The sequence below is a fragment of the Pipistrellus kuhlii genome, unplaced genomic scaffold (genome assembly GCF_014108245.1).
Source record: "Pipistrellus kuhlii isolate mPipKuh1 unplaced genomic scaffold, mPipKuh1.p scaffold_m20_p_8, whole genome shotgun sequence".
NCBI classification, from domain to species: domain Eukaryota; kingdom Metazoa; phylum Chordata; class Mammalia; order Chiroptera; family Vespertilionidae; genus Pipistrellus; species Pipistrellus kuhlii.
This window is the reverse complement of record NW_023425584.1, coordinates 58,027,532-58,048,731: the sequence shown is the minus strand read 5'-3', so window position 1 is coordinate 58,048,731 and position 21,200 is coordinate 58,027,532. Positions and strand designations below refer to the sequence as shown.

General features: G+C 37.9%; 1 protein-coding gene across 1 annotated transcript in view; it reads left to right on the top strand.

Annotated features, from left to right (window-relative positions):
- The first annotated feature begins 2,626 nt into the window (after positions 1-2,626).
- Positions 2,627-21,200, top strand: part of TMEM144 (transmembrane protein 144) — a 30,328-nt gene continuing 11,754 nt past the window's right edge. The window contains 8 exon segments of the mRNA XM_045576701.1: positions 2,627-2,801; positions 6,880-7,033; positions 9,121-9,261; positions 12,495-12,591; positions 14,370-14,439; positions 17,484-17,649; positions 20,599-20,613; positions 20,616-20,705. Of these exon segments, the coding sequence (XP_045432657.1) occupies positions 6,943-7,033; positions 9,121-9,261; positions 12,495-12,591; positions 14,370-14,439; positions 17,484-17,649; positions 20,599-20,613; positions 20,616-20,705 (670 nt within the window). The 5' untranslated portion in view covers positions 2,627-2,801; positions 6,880-6,942.

The window sequence follows — 21,200 nt, the reverse complement described above, 5'->3', positions numbered from 1 at the left end:
GAGAACTGAAGTGAAAGTAACCTTCTAGTACCTGCTAAGAGTCTTCCAATAAAGATCATTATGTTTAGGCATTAATGCATATGAAGCTACTTGAAAGAAAAAATTCAGTTTAAGTGGCATGATATGAAAAGTACTGAACTGGAATATTCTGTTGTAAATATCCTCAAGCCTGACGTAGCCCCAGTTCACTTTTAGGTTTTAAGAAATTCTCAACAATGGGAGCCTCGATTTCTCAATGTGAATCTGAAGCAAGAAAAAAACCACATGATCATTGAGGTCTCTTACAATCGCCAAGGGAAACCATTGAATTTAGGCCCTGTCTTTTTTGGAAGAGAGTTTGTACATGTGCATATCTGAAGTGTGCATGTGTGGAAAGGGAAACTTCAGATACTTTTCTGAACTGCTTAATTAACCCCTTCCCTTAAATGAAAAGCCTTCGCGTCTTTAATTCGTTAAAGGACGTGGCACTGTAGCTTTTCATCTCCGTATCATACACTGTCGTTTATAAATGTGAATCACCTCTATGGGAATGGCAAGAAATATTCAAGGTAATGAATAGCAAGAACCTGCAGCCAAAATTACTCTACCCAGCAAAGCTATCACTCAGAATTGAAGGCCAGATAAAGAGCTTCACTAATAAATAAAAAAAAGCTAAAGGAGTTCACTGCCAAACCAGAATTATATGAATTGCTGAAGGGGGTGCTTTAGGAAGAGGAAGAAGATAAAGATAAAAATTATGAACAACAAATACGTAACTATCAACAAGTGAAACTAAAAACCAAGGGAATTAAAAAAATCTGATGAACAATATTAACTGTTGAATATAATAGAATCAGAGGTATGGAAGGGGAGTGAACTGATGATTCTCAGGGAAAAGGGGAGGAGGGGTGAGGGAAGAGACTGAACATAAACTGTGCACCTATGGATGAGGACAATGGGTGGGGAAAGGGCAGAGGGTTGGGTGGGAACCTGGTGGAGGGTAGCAATTGAGGGGGGGGGACACATTTGTGATAATCTGAACAATAAAGATTTATTTTTAAAAAACAATAATAAGCTAAAGCAGGACTTGCTTCCAGGATACCTCATCTTTGGACAGTCTTACGTTTTCTCCTTCTTGCAACTCTACAACCATTACTAACCACCAGATTGTCTCAGTTAAAGGTCACTTCCTCAGAGAGACTTTCTTTGAACCCCTAGACTCTGGATTCCAATGATTGCAGGCTGTTGTTCCTTGTGATGAAGCCCCTATCTTAGACCGAGGCAGGATGCAGCACTTCCCCTTGCTGAACCTCTTTGCTCACATCTGCGTCCCTTGTTAGTCTGGAGCCTACATGAAAGGTGGGGACCTGTGGAGGGCGCTGCTACACTTGGAGCTAACAATCTGCAACAGGGCTGTTCCAGGGAACTCTGAAAGGTAGGAATCTGTAGTCTGCACAGGTGGATTGTGTCCAGGACAAGTGTTGAGGACAAGAGAACAACTGTATTTTTAAAAAATTGTCTTTATTGATTTTAGAGAGTGAGGGAAAGAGGGAGGGGAGAGAGAGAGAGAGAGAGAGAGAGAGAGAGAGAGAGAGAGAGAGAGAGAGAGCAAGAGAGATTGGCTGCCTCCTGCATGCCCCCATGTGCTCTGACCTCTCCGTGCATGGGACAATGTTCCACCACCTGAGCCACATGGGCCAGGGTGAACTACTGAGTTTTTCATTCTAATATAACTTTAAATAGGCATATGCAGTCTGTGGCTATGAATCAGAAAATGAGAAACTAGAGCAATATTTCCTCAAGTCTAAACCAAGATGTCAGGCATCTGCATGTCAACCCATTCCCCCTCTATATATTGATTCCTACTATCTGACAACTACTAACTTAGAAGGTGATTCTCACAGAGGAGGTTTGAAAAGAAAATGATTCTTTAGCCAACCCCTAGCCGTTCTGTTTCCATTGGTCTGGCGTGGGGTCCAGGTATTAATATTAAAAACAAACAAACAAAGCAAAAAACCTCCCCAGCGATTGTAATGTGCAGTCACGTCTGAGAAGCCTGGAATATATGTTCTCCTGTGGCGCTCAGCACATAGTAGGTAAATACATGGGTAAACGGCCTGGTGCGCTGACAAAGGATTAGCCATCACCAAGGAAATCCTACAAGAGAGGTCAGTGACATTAATGGTTCAGATGACTTTCTTGATATTCAATGGGGGGAAAAAATAGTTTCAGATAATCTTGCACAACTGTGTGAAATTCCTTGGCCTTTGGTTTTGTCTATAAATAGTACAAATAATACATAATTCTGTGATGTTTAGAGAGAGTGGCGCGCTCCAAGTTCCCTGAAAAATCACCTCTTCAAATACACAGAAGCCTCTAATTCGCTGGTGGGTTGGCAAAGGGCCTGAGGACTCACCTGAGCCACGTGGCCACACACTCTGGCACAAACACTGAAGGAGGGGGCTCCCGCCCCAGTTGCTGTCAGGCAAGACCTTTGGATCGCCTCTGATAGAGCCTCCCGCCCCCTCCAGCCGGGCAGTTAGGTCATTGTCCCCGCAGGAAATAAGGCTGGCCAGGCTCCAGGAACAGGGTATCCAGTGCAAGAGCCTTCCTCATCCTTCCCCTCCCCTTTCCACCCTGTCTCCATCCTTGCTCTGTGCTTACTAGTAGGTAACTGTCCAAGAAGGAAGTAAGGCTGGCGAGGTGCCTGGAGGGCAGGAGTGAGGTTGGTGCAGGCTCCGCACCAGCAGCCATCAGCGCTGTGGAGGAGGATCACGGGGTTGCTGAGCAGGTGGGAGTTTTAGCCGCTAGCCCAAAGCGCAGTGAGGACAGCAACTCAAAGGAAATCCAGGTAATTTTGCAAGGGTTCAGTTGTCTCATGATGTTTCAAAATATGCTCACGAGTATAAAGAAAATCAAAGCTCAGAATACTTATGTTGAAGCACTGCTAATTTTAGCCAAGACACTGGCAGAGGTTAGCAGATTAGAGGAAATTAACATGAAATTAAAACTGAAATGTTAGTTGAAGTGGAACAAACAGTATGGATCAGACCATAGCAAATACCAACAACAAAAGGTCTGCACAGAAGTTTAAATTGCTGGGAGAAATTTAGAGGAAACACATTTACCAATAAATGAAACAAAATACTAGAACAAAAAATGAATGAATATAGTTTAATAGAATATCGATGGACAATTTAAAAAAAAACTACTTTAATCTTAAGTATATTAATTTAACTTAATATTTATTTAAAAGTAAATTGAGATTTGTTGACTCAACAGGTTTACACTAAAAAAGAATTGAGTGGTGTTGCTGGAACATTGCTGTTCTTTTCCACAAAAATTTAATGGATTTAGAAAGAGGTAGTTTCTTCCTTAAAGAGAGTATTGCCAACCCCACTGCAATCACATCACATGCTTTCCAAAAAGTACCAGAGCTGTGTGCAATAAACTTCCCTTATCTGCAGGAAACAACTTTCGGTGAAGTAACATTGACTAATGTTCATTCAACAGCCAAAATACAGTTGTTACTCTGATTAGCATTTCAAGTTATCCCTTCAATGGAGTGAGATCTGGGAGGGTTAGGTCTGTCAATAGTCTTTAATAGAGCCATCGTTTCACTAAAATAATTTGCCCCTTTTCAAGTTTTAACATTCTCTTATCGATGAGTGTGCTTATACAGGTTTTTGTTTCATTTTGCTTATTTTAATTAAAATTTTAAAAGTGGCTTCTTTGCCAACACCTAATCTTGTATCTTTTTAGTCCCTCGACACTCTTCCCAGGCACCTCCTACCCCTGTGACCTATTGTAACTGTTTTATCTTAGCGAAAGTTCACCTCTGCTTGAACCTTGAGCAGTAGCCCATATAAGCCATTGCAGGGGTGAAACTTTCTGTTTGCCTAACATTAAACTATTTTTTATTGGAATAATGTTACTCTGTCAGAATTTAAATCTTCCTCAACGTCATCCCCACGGAGGATGCTGTCTTACGAGCAGTGTTTGTTTTTGTTGTTGTTTTAAGAAAGCACACACAATTTCAAATAGCTAATTTTCTTACTAAAATTCATTCAGAAATTTAGACGTTATCCTTGTTTTCAGTTAAATTATCCACAATAATGCCAAAGAACATGTATTATAGGTAGCTGTATATTTAATAATGGTCTCTGTGCAATCATGTAAGAAGCAATACCTGGAAAAATGCAACACCTTTAATGTAAATGTTCATCATCTCTCTCTCTCTCTCTCTCTCTCTCTCTCTCTCTCTCTCTCTCTCTCTATATATATATATATATATATATATATATATATATATATATATATATATATAAAAGAGTAATATGAAAATCGACCGAACGAACAACTGCTCGACCAGTGGCTATAAGATGCACTGACCACCTCTCAGTTCCTCCCCCACAGCCAGCAGGCTTTGATCGCCCAATGGTGAATGTGGAGCTGGAGGTGGGTGGTGACAGGGGACGGGGCCAGCTCCCAGCAGCCCAGGGAGATGGCCCTGATCACAGGCCAGGCCTAGGGCCCATACCCGTGCATGAATTTCATGTGCCAGGCCTCTAGTAAAATGATAAGGAAGGTGGTTTCAGATGTACTTTATTCAATACATATCCATCAGAAGTCATTACTATAACATTACATTTGGAGGGGGAAAAGGACTGGATTATCCTCAATTCCATTTCAGACAGCTTACATGGTAAAGTGAACTAAAAATTCAATGTACTGATGGGGAAAATGAGATATTCGGGGGTGGAGGGGTGGGGAGGGCTAGTAATCTGAATCTGTGCCAGTAACCTAATACACATTCTTGTTAGCCTATAGTCTAGTCACTGCCCCTTCTTTAATTAGCTGGTCCTGCAAGATCTGTTTACCTAAGTTCTACTCCCATTTTAGAAAGGCCACAAACCATGAACAACACACAACCCCCAGATGGAGTTATCAGCACTGGCCTTTAGATGTGGTCTCATGGCCCCTGCCCAACACATGGGGCATTTTGCAAAGCCCACAAAAGGTCCGGAAATCCCATCCCATCTTTGGGGGACAAAGAAACCAAAGGGTATGAAGGGAAAGCTTCCTCCATATTGGCTTGCTCAGGATTTGGAGGGAAACTGTCTCCCCGAGTCCTGTTTAAGTACATGTGACACATCTGAAAATAAATGTTTTTTTTTCCTGAACCTCCGATATGCCCACGTATTTTTGGTCGCCTGGTAAATTCTATAACAGTACCACATATAAACTCAAGATGGCATTGGGGAAAGACTCTAGTTTCCGCCTGTGATAAAATAACTCTTTTGTGTTATTTTGTTGCCCTCCTCGTGTAGCTTATACACATAAAAAGATGAATTATGTTTATTAGCCTTTTCCAAATGTACTATATGAAAAATGCGTTATTCTTGGCTCTTTATTATGGTTTGCGATATTTTCTAGATAGGGGAACAAAAACTTTTTTAATAAGCTTAGCAATGTTAACCAATAGAACTTTAGAATGTTTCATATCTACATTGTCCAATGTAGTAGCTATGGCTATATGTGGCTACTGAGAATGTGGTTAACATGACTGAGGAACTGAAATTTTGTAAACTTAACTTTAATTCCTTTAATGAAAGTTAGTTATTCATATGTGGCTAGTGGCTGCCACATTATACAGAGAGCTGCCTAGCTGCCACACATTGTCCTGGACCGACTGATAATATTGTACCACACACCGCTGCTGAACATATACGAGCGGATATTCCTGAGGAGTGATGTCTTCAAGGACCTAAATCTTGAGATTTAAGAAATTCTTGGAGAGATCTTTAGAAGATTATTCTATCTGTTCAGGTTTGGGGTTTTTTTTGGTTTTTTTTTTAAGTCATAAAGATATAAGGATTTATGAACTATTTGAATTACTAGACACTGTAGGTGCGGGGGCCTGACACGGCTGGGGATCTCCTTCTCTCCGTGGCCAGCACGGAAAGAGAGATGAAATTGGTTCTTCGTAGAGGCAGCCAGGGATTGAGAAATAAAGAAATGAAGAGAGTCGATGCAGAAATAGGTTTAAGCTGGGCCCCAGGTGGGTCGCAGACCTCCTCTGCTGGAGAGACTGACAACCCCTGAGCCACATAGCACACTATTCTCCAATACACAAAAGGGGGGTTTTCACAGGAAAAACAAGGAGCCTGGGAGGGGCCAGGTCCCATCCACTCCTTCCTGCCTGACAAACAGAAGCCAGGAACGAAGAACATCTCCACACTTCCAGGGCAGAAAGGTAACTGACATGATTTTGTCAATATCCTAGGCTCAGTCAACAACAATCTAAAGAATGTCCAGGTATTTTCCAGGGGCCCCCTACAGTAGGGGTACTACGGATGAAGAAAAGTGCATTTATCGCTTAGCAGATCCTGAGAATGTAATAGTGATTCAACCTGCACATGCCTAGAAGCTCATGTCAGAAATATAACAGGCTTTTGCTTGTTAAGGCACTAGTAGTTCTGAAAGTCTTCACACATGCTCTCTCATTTGATTATCACAACAACCAGTTGAAGTAAATAGAGTCCTGTTCTACAATTTGTTTATTATACCCATCTACCTACACAGAAGAATTTTTTATAATATAATAAAACTGTATCTAAATCTTAGAAGTGAAGCTTTCAAGCTCTGAAGACAGTTGTTTTTTTTTTAATTGTAGATTAGAGATCAAAAGTTATTTTTATTTTTAAAAAAATGAATAAATGACCATGGAGTACGAACATATTATAATATCTAATTTCATAAATATCCTAACTCTATATCTGGAAGAATGAATCTGTGCATACTTTAAAAAAAAAACTCAATAAATATCACCTATTGACCAAAATTCGTCCACAGATTCATAACTTCTTCATTGTTTAATTTTTATATCTTTTATTTCAGAAGCTCTTGAAAATTGCATCAAGTCTAAAGTGAACTAGCTCCCTCCCAGGCAGAACTATAACCATGAGCAACAACAGAACAGACGTAACCCTTAATTTTATTTCTTCTTCTATAGCTATCCTTTTGTTTGGCTCAAACTATGTACCACTTAAAAAAATATAATACTAGTGATGCTAACTATTTTTCCTTCGTTGTTAACCTTAAATTATTTGAATACCAAGTTCTCTATTTGGGTCTTTTGAAAAATTATAGCTACAAAAATAAATTTTGTTTATCCTGGCACCAAACAAATAAAGCTTAAACTAAATAATTTAATAATGCCAAGCCAGTTTGTCTGAGAGTTAGTTAGTATAAGACAGCCTTAAGATTGTGTTTCATGGTAAAGCTGTCAGGAAAGCTTTTGAGCCATATCTGTTATGTTTACAAAAGAAGAAAGTCCATTCTACAAATAACACAGGTTTTGAAAACACAGATTTCCAAAGCAACTGAGAGAATAGAAAACAATTTGAGCATAACATGAGTTTTGTGTTTGCTTCTGTGCAATTTTGATTCTGACAAAACACGGTGAACACAGAACACTGCATCTAGATGGGTAAAGATGCATAGTGATGCACTCACGCGCGCGCACACACACACACACACACACACACACACAAACACACACACACACACACATTTTAAACATCCCCAGTTCCCCCAGCACCACAACCATCCTCATCTGATGTTAGAACACTCCATCCACTCACCTCACCCTAACTTACAAGCCATAACACTTACGATGTCCACTTCCATAAAGAAACTTCAGGTCTTTTCCAAGTTAAAGAGCCACATTTATGGTAGCACTTATGAATTTCTTAACCACTACCCCGTGTACAACTGTAGTATCATTTTTTATCAGGTTCCTATCTTTTTTTTCTACTCTGTTGTTGATGACATTTTTGTGTCGTACCCTAATTTCCCCATTAGCTCTGTGGTTTCAGTTGCATGATTTTGCATAGTGCGGTGATTTTTAGGAATGTAATGTCACATCATAGTAGACTTGGCTATAATGTGAATTTTAGAGAAGAAGCAACAGTTGTTTTTATCTACCTGCCTTTTATATTAAAGCCAGAAGAAGGAATTGGAGAAGTTATGGTGAACACCTGTTAGAAAGATTTTGTCACAGCTCAGACCATAAAATTACAAAATTTTCCCTTCTGCAGCCTTTCTTTTCCTTTGGAGTTAAGATAGGAATGGAAAAACTACTAAAAGAGGAACAACAAGCATCCTGAGGGATAGAGGGCCTGATGTTTTAGGTATTTCACAACTGCGTGATCCTGGGCAAGTTTCACCGGCTCTTCTGTTCTCCGTTTCTCATTTATAAAGTGAAGAACTTGTAAAATGATGTTCCCTTTCATCTTTATGATCCTACATTTTTTTGGTCTGAGAGGTTGACAGCCTTTTTTTTTTTTTTTTTTCTTTCCTCCACAGGCAAAATCTTCCAAAGTTTAGAGTCAGAAGTGTGCATTGAGTTATCACTGGTTTAGTATTTCTCCCAAGGTTGACTTTTTCTTTATCCTTTTAATCTCTCAACCTTGATGCAGAAGCCTCAGAAAAGTACAGATTTACCCACATCATCATGCACTGTTCCACTAACTGGCAAATGGCAACCCACAGCATAGAAAGGAGGGTAGCCCTGACCTGAAAGGCTAATTCTAAGGCTTGTGACGTCTGACTCATCATAGGCATTCAACTCTAAATGTACAAGGTCTACATGTGACCATAAATGACTTTATTTTAATCCCAACGGTGACATAAGTGATCCTCAAAGGTTTAAATCACTGCTGTGCTAAAGTTCCTGATACCATGTTTTTGTGATGGACAGCACTAGGTGTAGTCTGATAAAAATATAGAGACTCAGTCTTGCCAATACTCTGGTAGAAAAGATTTGATTTGTCCAATAGGTGGGAAGGGGCGTTAAGCAGAAATGCACTGCTTAGTAAGCTTTAGAGTCAAACAGCCTAGGTTTAAACACCAGTTCTACAAACTTCTAGCTCTTTGTACAAGTTGCTACATTTCAGATTCATTTTCTCTGTTTTTGAACCAAGGTTAATTATGATGGGCAATAATTGTAAGAATTATATTAACTGTGCAAAGTTCCTGGCCTATAGGCATTCAGTAAATTGTGGCTATTCCTATAATGATATCTCATTGGTATCCCTAAGCCTTAATTTACTCAAATCAGTTTGAACCACTGACACCAATTTCTTTTATTTCCAGGAATGTTTCTCCAGTGGGTGCTTTGTGCGGCTATATGGTTGGCTGCCTTGGTGGCCAATCTGATATTACATTGCCCTAAATTTTGGCCTTTTGCAAGGCTGGAGGGCTGCATTTGGGTAACTGGTAAAGCATGATATAATTTATCATTTAATGCTTTCATCAATTTAAACTATGCTCATAATAACTCTGGTTCATAGAAGAGAACAGCACAAATAGTAATTCTGAGTAATTCTTAGTCATAGACACTAGAAATTAACAATTTAATATCTTTCATTCAGATGCTCCATAAATATTTTTGGTGCATTTCCTAACTCCTTTTTCTTAGTCCCTGATAGATAATTATAGCAAAATTATTAACAATTGTTCTCTGTTCAAGCGTAACTCATATGTGAGTTTCCACAATCTCGCCTTTCTTTCTCTAGCATGTTTATCAGAAAATATTTATTAAATAGTAGTCTCTATAATATCATTTTTAGGACTTGTCTTTTTTTAAAACATTTTTATTGATTTCAGAGAAGCAGGGAGAGGGAGAAAGAAATAGAAATATTAGTGATGAGAGAAAATCATCATTCAGCTGCCTCCTGCATGCCCCCTACTGGGATCCAGCCTACAAGGGCAACTGGGGCAATTGCCCTTGACTGGAATTGAACCCAGAACCCTTAAGTCCACAGGCAGACACTTTATCCACTGAGCCAAGCTGGTGAGAGCAGGACTTGTCTTTTATTTATTTATTTTTTAAATATATATATATATATATATATATATATATATATATATATATATTTGCCCCCCTCCTTCCCATACATACTCTCCCTCCCCAGAGTCTTATGTTCATGGGTTGCACTTATATGCATGTATACAAGTCCTTCGGTTGATCTGTTATCTCCCCCAGATTTCCCTACCCTCCCCACTGTAATTTGACAGTCTGCTTGTTGCTTTACTGTCTCTATATCTATCTTTTGGTTTATCAGTTTATAATGTTCTTTAATATCCATAAATGAGTGAGGTCATGTGGTGTTTCTCTTTCATTGATTGGCTTATTTCACTCAGCATGATGTTCTCCAATTCCATCCAGGTTGCTACAAATGATGAGAATTCCTTCTTTGTTATGGCAGCATAGTATTCCATTGTGTAGATGTACCATAGTTTTTGGATCCAATCATCTGCTGACGGGCACCTAGGCTGTTTCCAAATTCTGGCTATTGTAGATTGTGCTGCTATGAACATAGGGGTGCATATATCCTTTCTGATTGGTGTTTCTAGTTTCTTGGGATATATTCTTAGGAGTGGGATTACTGGGTCAAATTGGAGTTCTATTTTCAGTTTTTTGAGGAAACTCCACACTGTTCTCCACAGTGGTTGCACCAGTCTGCATTCCCACCAGCAGTGCACGAGGGTTCCTTTTTCTCCACAACCTCACCAACATTTGTCGTTTGTTGATTTGTTGATGTTGGCCGTTCTGACAGGTGTGAGATGGTACCGCATTGTTGTTTTGATTTGCATCTCAGAACTTATCTTTTAAAGTAACCAAGCATAGATGCATTATAATTCCCAAAGCACTGGCAGGAAAAAACCAAAAGCTTCTCTCTGTTGCTTATCAATGTCTGAAATTATATAACTAGAATTTATGCCTTTGCTTGGCCAATCAAGAATGTATAAGTACACCTCTGGAGAGCTTTCTTCTTTTCTAGCTAAGAGAATTTCAAGTATCAAGAATTTTTAGAGGTAATTTTATTAAAAGCAAATACATTTTAAAATGTTAAAAATATATTGGGTACTCAATTTGAATATCTGCAGAATAAATTATTTAACGAAGTTTATGAGTTGGAGGACAAAAACGCCAACTTTTATTTTATTTATTTATTTATTTACTTATTTATTTATTTATTTATTTATTTTAAATATATATTTTATTGATATTTTACAGAGGAAGGGAGAGAGATAGAGAGCTAGAAACGTCAATGAGAGAGAAACATTGACCAGCTGCCTCTTGCACACCCCCTACCGGGAATGTGCCCACAACCAATGTACATGCCCTTGACCAGAATCGAACCTGGGAACTTTCAGTCTGCAGACCGAAGCTCTACCACTGAGCCAAACCAGTTTCGGCAAACGTCAACTTTTAAATTCATACTAGAATTTAAATTATTATCCCTCACTTATACCTTAATGTGATTCTGTTTAGTATATCTAATTGGAATAGGAGAACACAGAATGCATTCATTTATCAGGCAGAACTTGATAACCACCCAATAGTATTTATACTCACCCAGTAGGTTCCACTGGGAGTCAATAGGAGAATGGTCTAATTTTAGATATTTGCAGATGTGGATGCAATAGGTCCTAATAATCAATTTGATATGGGTAGTAGACAAAACAAAAGAGCCTATGGTGATGTCAGCATTCTATCACAGTTGATTAGGAAGGTGGTGGTATCAATGACAAGGATGAGGATAATAGGGGGAAAACATGGTTGAAAGGGGAAATTATGAGTTCAGCATGGGACTGCCTGAGTTTGAATTCCCTGATGTTTTCACAGTGGAGAACATCTGGTTAGAGATCTCTTCTTGAAAGTTTGAAACATAAAACTGTAGAAAAGGTCCAGGCTAGACCTATATAGCTGGAGTATGCCTCTCTAGTTGCTAGCTGAAATCATGAAATTAGCCGACTACCCAAAGTAGAATATAGCAAGAGGTGGAAATGTATTTTAGGGGAAATATTTAGCAGATACCTAAATCTTGAGAGAATGCGCTACAGATAAGAACAGGAGAGAATCAGGAAATGAGAGCAACTTATAAGTCAAGAGAGGAAAGCTTTCAAGAAAATATTGCTCGAGTGAAGCCAGACTGCTGAGGGGCTAAGAACTATGTAAAATTATCGTGGATTTGGTGATCTTCAAGAGGACAAAGCAATGAATGAAGATAGTGAAAGTGAAAGAGCAAAGTCTAGGGTCATAGAGGGCCAATGACTTCTATCATTGGTTGACTCTGGTTCAAGCCTAAGAGGATGATCACCACTAGTTTAATGGTTGATAGTTGTTGCAAAAAGTCAGAACAGAGACCTACGTTAAGGTTGAAGAGTATTAATGCAGTTAGACCAGTAGCTATTCAATATTTCTTTTGTTTGATTTTGCTCTAAGCTTCATTCTTTTAGCAATCATAATCACGGGTTTAAATGCAAAAAAAAAAAAAAAAGTAGTTATTTTGTTTTTTAAAATGAGGAATTGTACTTTACTAAATTTGTCCAAATCCCATAAGTTTCCATTGAAGTTAAAATAAAAATTAATTCAATTTATAAATGTATTTTCTGTATTGAAAAAATAATACCTTTCTTCTGTGTGTTCCATCCATCTACAGGGAACATTGCTGTTGTCCCAGTGATGAAAAACACTGGTTTAGGTCTTGGTCTCTTAATCTGGGAATCATTTCATGCCACTGGTTGGACAAGCTCAAGGTAACACAAAGCTAATTATTTCAACTAAGATTCTCTAAGGAAGCTCATACACCCTATGAAAGGCTAGTGTTAGTGATTGGTCTAGCTGAAAGGAATAACATGATTCTTATTATTTTAATGATTATAGTCAAGATATATGCATAAAATATGCTGCCTTTAATTATTATTTATCCAACGTTCTAAAGAAGTGATCTAAATATAATATTAAAAATTATCTCTTGGGGTGGAGGAGGAACTAGGGAGAGAGAAAGGAAACTGATATTTATGTTCCCTTTCTATTGTGTGACAATTTCTTATATGACATGTTATATGTATGCACCATTCTTGGCTCATTTTCACAAATACATGAGGTAAGCACTATCTTATAAGAGCTGGTACACAAAGAAGTTGAGTGACTTGCTGAAGGTCACAGAGCTAATAAGCCAGATTCAGCACAGGTCTTCTAGTTCTGAAGCATCTATTCTTCCCTCTAGAGTCTGGGCCAGGGACAACAGACTAGGGCCCAGCTTCCCAGACATTTTTGTAAAGAAAGTGTTATTGGAACACAGCCAGACCGATCCATTTAAGTGTTGTGTGTGGCTGCTGTTAGACTCCAATGACAGAGTTGAGTAGTTGCAAGGTACCATCTGGCCCGCAAAGCCTAAAATATTAACTCTCTGCTTCTTTAACGAAGAGTTTGCCAAGCCCAGTTCTAGAGCTAGGCTGTTCAATATAGATGCCACAGGCCACATGTAATTTAAATTTATATTTAAATTACAACAGTATGGTGCTTACCAATGGGAAGTGGTTTGGAAGTAGTCAAGAGTACAGAGGGTCAAATATACAGTGGTGGAAGAAGATTTGACTTTGGGTGGTAAACACAGTGTAATACACATGGATGATGTATCTTAGAACTGTACATAATTCTATTAAAAAAAACATAATAAAAAGCTAAAACTATAAATTTAAATTAATTAAAATTGGGGAAAATTAAACATTCAGTTCCTCAGTTGTACTAGCCACCATTGCAGGTACTCAAATAGCCCTATCTTCCTAGAAGCTCCCCATTTATACAATGCAGCAATAGAACAGGCCCCTGATCACAGAAAGTTCTAGTGGGCTGCACTGCACTGCTCTTGGTGAGCATTGAGATTAGCATTCAAGTAGAGTTTGGTAAAATGAATACAATGGGGGCTATTACTCTGACCTTACTTTTTGATCTGGTCTTCCCACTTAAGCACTACAACAACTTAAACAATAACAAAACACATTAGCCTCCAATACATTCTTTTCTGTCCTCTCCCCATTTCCTACCCTGCTTTTTACATGTACTGTTTTCTCTTTTCTTCTTGCGTCCTTTTCTCTCCCCCCTAGATGTCTCACAGTGATTGAGGTAATGACCACTACAATGTCAAGGCATGAAAATAAAAAGAACTTGCAGTTATTTACAAGTTTGTTTCAAATGTAATGCATAATTGCCACCAACCAATTAGCATTCCATTACCCACTCAATTCATTTTTTTGTCTTCTTCCTTAGTCTTAGTAAGAAATGGACATTCACAAATACTTTTACATATATTAACTTGTTTAATCTTCATAAGAAACCTATATGGTGGGTATAATTGCCCTCATTTAAAGATGGGAAATTGAGGCACAGTGAAGATACGTTATCCAAGTCCCATTAAGTGAGGAACCTATGATTTGAATCCAGGAATTTGCCCCTGAGTGCAAGCCCTTAATCACTATGATGAACACATTTTCAACAACATTGACATTGATGTGACTTTCTTAATTTCCAGGTTTGGCTGGTTTGGAAAGGATGCAAAAGTAGCAAAACCACTGCTAAATTACTTGGGCGTTGGGCTATCAGTAGTCAGGTGCACAGCTATTTCTAATGATTTATCTCTTCTTTTAAACATTTAGAGTATGTGTTAAAGATCCTGGCTTGTTTACATTTTTTAAAGCCACATTTCATACATTGATATGTCTTTCCTCGGATTCTTCATTTACACTGACAGACTTGTCTTGAGAGGACAAAAAAATGCCAGCTCTGAGGCTAGGGGATCAAGCCCTAGCTCTCAGAAAGCCTTGAGACCCTGGGGAAGTCACTAAGCTTCTTTTAAGCTCACTCTCATTATCTGTAATATTTTAAAAATCATAATACATTGATTGGTTAAAAAGTAGAATTGAAGTCATTTGCAAACTAACAAATGTCATGTTATCCTGGCTTTCGAGGCTCCCAGAAGAACCACTGATTCTCTCTTATTATTATCGATACTCACTTACTCTGTGCCACCCAGTGTCCACTTCCCTGTCACTTCACTCAACTCTCCTTAACCCAATTAGGTAACCAACTCTATCACCTTTCTTATGCAAACATACACCCATTCAAACACTTTTAGATGTATCCGTGCCTAGTTGCACATTCTGTGTGAATGAGGATGAAAATGACTTGGAATTTCTATATGGCAGTGTTCAGTCAACAGAACTCAAACAGAAATTAGGTCACCTTAAATGCAGTCCCCTTCCTCTCTAGATGCCATTTATATTCCCTGTCAGTGCTTCACATAATGGATAGCCCTGCCTGGGAAGATTTTAGTGGGGTTTTTTTTAGTCTTCGGGGAAAGAGTATTATATTTCCCTTCCTCCTGCAATGATAGCTTTTCCCCAGCTACACTCAGGAACAATCTCTTTGTCATTGAAATGTTGCCTTAGAGAGTGGTTCCAGGTCAATTGGAGAAGAAATAACATAGATTCTTCTAAAATAGCAGATTCCTGACATTTTTGGTTGGAGGCAATTTTATGAATTCCGTATAATTCATACAGCTTTGAGTAGCTCTCTCAAAAACAGTTTCTTTGCACCCGAAAATTGTAATGTTAGCATGCTTTAGTTTTAATGGTAAATAAGGCCATTTATCCAGTCCTTCAGGCATTGTTTTTCTCCATATTTCTTTTTTTCTGTAGAAAGTGCACATTCTCTAAAATTACAAATTATTCATGTTCTACCATCTCTGTGTGACATTGGAAAAATCACTTAGTTTCTCCAAGCTTTGGTTTTTTCCTCTGGGGATAAGTTTGGGATGATAATTGCACCAACCTTGTAAGACACTTTAAGAATTAAATGAAATAAAACACATTAAGTGCTTTGTATGGTGCTAGACACATTGCTCTATATATTGGATAATTTTTGTCATAATAGTCATTATTTTCATTAACAACTTTCATGTTTATTTGTTGTCTCCCCTTTGAACATGTGTTTTCCAACTCTATGGTAAGGGAATCGGTGCACCCAGGGACTCATGTAGCTTGGTTTGAAGCTTGTCTGAGGCAGGAAAATGCGATGAGCTTTTGTACCAAAAGTAAAAGAGGTCGTATAGGCCACAGCATGCTAATAGCAATCCCACTTGAATTAGGTAATTCACTTCCCTAATACTGCCTTGCTCAGGATGTGCACCTTCCACAGGAAATCTCTCTACTGTTGTTAGGTTTATAATCCCAAGATACTCCTTGTCAGATGTGGTAGAATATTTTGTTTCTAACTAGGTCCTACCTTCCTCCCCCAAATGACTTCATAAGAACTGAAAGACTTGGGCTCAACATCAGCCCCTATTGTTTAGGGTTTTAGGGGCTAACAAAGAATTATGAAACTATGTACAGTATACTGCTTGCATTTTACAACTGATGGCTGTTTTGGACTTTATGTGGTGACATTTTCTTTTGCCTAAGAATATAAAGCATTTCTTCTGTGAGCATATACAATATCCTCACAATGAGAAAAAGGTAGTGCCTGGTGTATAGAAAATGTTCAGTAAACATTTAAATAAATAAAACAAATGAAAGACATAAAACAAGCCTTGGAAGAATTAAATAGGTTACTCTTTTTGTTTCACAATAAAACAGATCTCTCAAGCAAAATATATTTTTTTTCACAAAGCATCTCCTTGATGAAGGAAATATTTGTTCAGAAAAATATGTTTAGTTGTTGTCGCACAGTTAGCCAGACCTGGTCTTTTAGCCTGGTCTGTGTTGGGGACACGCCTCTAGGGTTGTGAGGTCCAGGCTTCACCATAACACGGAATTTCTATTGTAAATAGAGCTCATTGCTGAGTTGGCCCTCTGAGTTTCTACAATTTTATATTCCTTAAAGCTCTATTAAAAGAAACTTTAAGAGTTTCTTTTTAAGTTTGGAAAGGATGTTTTTTGCCTAAAACTTTGTCCTGTTTCATGCCATTGTCCTTTTGTATTAAATTAAAGGGATTCTTCAAAAATACTAGGCACCAACTCCCATGATCATTGGAAACACTTGCTTCATGTAACTATCAAGTCTGAGGAGTCAACATAACTCCAGTGCTTAAAAAGAAACGTTTCCTTCTTACAAAAAGCAATGGTTTATTTTATCTAGGTTGTTTTATTGAATTAGCACTTCCTCTTGACCATGCCACAGTCAATAAGACACAGGCAAAATGGTGGATCTCCATAGTTGTTTTGAACAAACCTGGGGTTAGTACTTAGTATGCTCTAGCCCTGCGCTAAATATTATACAGTGTGATTGTTTTGTTTTGTTTTTTAAAGCAGAGGGCAATAGTGTCAGTCCACAAATACTTCATAATTTAATTTGAGAGCCAAGTTTATTTATGGAGACTGTATAATATGATAGCAATTTCCTCAACTATGTAATGACAATTATAATGATAATCCAAATATAACTTCTGTAAATCATGCATTTCCAGAATTAGACAGTGGAAGACCTAAGCTGCACTCTAAGTCCTGATGGCATTCTGACACTGCAGGGTAGTTCCTTGACTTCTGCCCAGTCACAGAGCTTGAGATAGATGGGCCATTTCTGTATAATTGCTTGTGATTTGCATTTTGAAGCATGCTTTAATTTATGATTCCATTTGTGTGTTTGTCAGAAATATTGCTTTCAATCAAGATTAATAGTAATTATTTGTTTTTTAAGGGACTGCAGTCTTGCAGTGATATTGCGAATACTCTATAGATCCACATTTATGCCAATCATTTATATCAAGGACCACAGCAAAAGAAATGATAGTATATATGCAGGGGAAAGCCAGTATGGTAAGAGTAAAAACTTATTTTACTTTATCAATAAACATAATGCCTGATTTTCTACTTAACAAAGGTAAAGGGGTTAAGCAAAACAACAACAACAACAACAACCCCCCCCCCCCCCCACACACACACACACACTAACCTCACAGACACAGACAACAGTATGGTGCTTACCAGAGGGAAACAGGGGGGAGTGGTGGGGAGAGATGGAACAGGGTAAAGAGGGATAAATGGTAATGGAAGGAGGCTTGACTTGGGGAGGTGAACACACAATACAATATTGAGATGATGTATTATCTTTCTGTACACCTGAGACCTATATAATTTTATTAAGCAATGTCACCCCAATAAATTTAATTAAAAAAGAACTGGTACATATGTTTGATCTTACTTTTTCATTGCAAGTGGTGAATTAGAAAGGCATTAAAGATTAAAAGTAGCAAAAGTCTGTGAGTATTTTCATGTGATCTTTAAAATATAAATATAATCAACTTTAGTCAGCATTCAACTCCTTGGATCTTAACACATGGTTCCCAGCTTCACACTAAGCTTTGGAGATTACTTTCTGTTAGATGATATGTGAGAAAATATGTGTTTTTTTAAAACACACACACAAACAAACAAACAAACAAAAACTACAACAACCATAAAACCCAGTACATAGTACTTTAAAATCAAGTGAAGGTCTAAGTATAAGTTTCCTAAAGGTCACAGTAGAGCCTATTTAATCAGAGGATATTACTTTCTAAGCACAGAGTGGTACATTGAAAGGCCCAACATAATGCTCCCCAATAATCTGCTTCTAGTGAGAGAATTAATTTCTTAGGCGTAAATTTAACACTGCGTGCAATAGCCTTGTGGAGGCTCAAAAGGAGATGAAAAGGTGTTGGAACATGGCTTACACCCATGAAATGATACAAGAATGAGATCATGGGTAATAAAATTCTAAATCGGATGGTATAGAAAATTAATATGGTCAATGTTCAAATAAGGGAGAAGTTTGGAGAGCCAAAGTCATGGGGGAAAGATTGATGGAAAGTCAAGGATTTTAACTTTAGATGAGCAGATAGACTTGGAATAGATAACCATAGTTGCTTTGTTCCTTTTTATATTCAGCCCCATGAACAGCATTCAAACCTTTAACTTCTCCCTTTGCTTTCAGATTTTATACAAATACTTCTCATATTTTTACTCTTTGCATTTTAAAAGGATAAAAACTATTAAAGATAGAATAACACATAGGATAAATTAAAAGGGAAAGAAAAACAAGAGTGAAAAAATAAAATGGAACCAGAAATTAATCTAAAAATTGTGCTACACTGTACACTTGAGAGAAATGAACCACAAGTCTGACTCTAAGATTTTTTATAGCCACATGGAAATCAGATCAGTCCCACGATTTGGCGAACACTAGATAAAAGCAACTAATTGTTCAAGGATACAGTTGTCCTTGGTACTGGGACATAATAAACAATGTCCTTGACAATTTCTTTTCATAAATAGTGCAGTCAGTTCTCGGGGATCTTTCTTATGACAACTCAAATATAGTCTGAAAGGAACACAGCTGATTAAAAAATAATTCTAGGGGGTGGGCATAATTTTTACTTCATTTATTTAACAAAACATAAGTAGTGCGTGCTCTGCTAGGCACTATTCTAAGCACATTACAATAATAACTCATTTGTAGCAATGTTACTGGTTGAATTTCATTATAACAATGTTACTAGTTGAACACTGTTAATTATTCTTTTTAAAAAATATATTTTTATTGATTTTAGAGGGAGAGAGAGAGAAAGAGGGAGAGAGAGAGAGAGAGAGAGAGAGAGAGAGAGAGAGAGAGAGAGAGAAACATCAATGATGAAAGAGAATCATTGATTGGCTGCCTCCTGCAGAGCCCACACTGGGGATCAAGCCCACAACCCTGGGCATGTGCCTTTGACCAGAATCAAACCTGAGTCCCTTCAGTCCCCAGGCCAACACTCTATCCACTGAGCCAAACCAGCTAAGGCCTATTAATTATTCTTGTTTTATAACTGAAAAATTAAGACAGAAAAAGATTGGGTAATTTACCCAAGTCTCAAAGTTAGAAAGTATTGAATTGAGAATTACCACCCCTTGGCCTGTGCTTTTCATTGTTATGATATCCTGCCATTTGCAGTAGTGCATAGGTGGGTAGGCATGGCCTTCTTATGTGATCCAGAAGTAGGACTTAATATTTCTGAAGAATAGACAAACTCTTTGATTTTCAAAATTTTCCTTCCTATACAGGATCATTTATCTTAAGTCAGAATTTCAGATGAGAGAACCATTGAGCTCTATGTGGCCTTCCCAGCCAGGACCTGTAGCACACTCATCTTTATGGCCAAAATACCATCCTCTTAAACAGTCAGTGGAGTTGGGGTTTCTCAGATCATCATGTGTCAAATCCCTCATGTAATTAGGTTTATAATAAGCAATTGAATAAAACTCTCTTTGGGGTAACTTCCTAATATTCTTCTATATGGATGTCATCTACAACAGCGATACTGGTCTCCAGAATGATCACTAAACCATATGAAGTTAGCAGTCCCCCCAAATTTTCATACACCCCCTCCCACTACAGCTTACTGGAAATTTGCTACAATTGCTGCAGCCATTAGAGAAATTAGGTCTGAATACTATTCTTAAAAAGGAAGTATTCTCATGGTGCTGCTTATTTGGCTTTTCAAAGATAATCACAAAAATGAGCCTTTTAGATTTGATTATAGTAACTAATTTAGTACATACTATTTTCTGATTTTAGATATGTTAATTATAACTCTATATATAAAGAGCATGCAGAATACTAGGGTGACAAAATATAATTAATGGTGCCTTTATGTTTAAGGTACATTTTGGTGAGTTTGTTTTGTTTTAGAACTCTACATTTAAAACAACTAAAATGATACACTTGAGAGCTTTATAATCTATTTTCAGATTTAGACTATGTTTTTGCATCTTTCTTACAAGTACCATCTACTTTCTGGCTTACTGTATAGCCATGAAAAATAATCCCAAATTATATCCTGAAGCAGTCTTGCCAGGTAAGAATATTTACTATAGAAAATCTTCTCACTCCATAGAAATGCCATTCTCTACTCATCTATATATATAAAAGCCTAAGTGACCAGCTGACCAGCCAGTAGCTATGATATGCACTGACTACCAGGAGGCAGATCCTCAATGCACAAGTGGAAACCATGAACATGGGAACATGAACAGACTGATGTATCTCAGAGGGAAGAGGATAGAGAGGAAGGCAGAAAGAGATTAATCAAAGATATTATGTGCATACTAGAGACCTGGTGCACAGATTTATGCTCCAGAGGAATCCCTTGGCCTGGTCTGTGCCCTCTCACAATCTGGGACCTTTTGGGAGATATCAGAGAGCTAGTTTCAGCCGGATCCCTGCAGGCCAGGCCAGTTTAATATAAATAATCATCTTTTGGAAATTAAGACATTGTGTGTGTGTGTGTGTGTGTGTGTGTGTGTGTGTGTGTGTGTTTCATTCCCTTATTGCTTTAGCTCAGTTCACCACC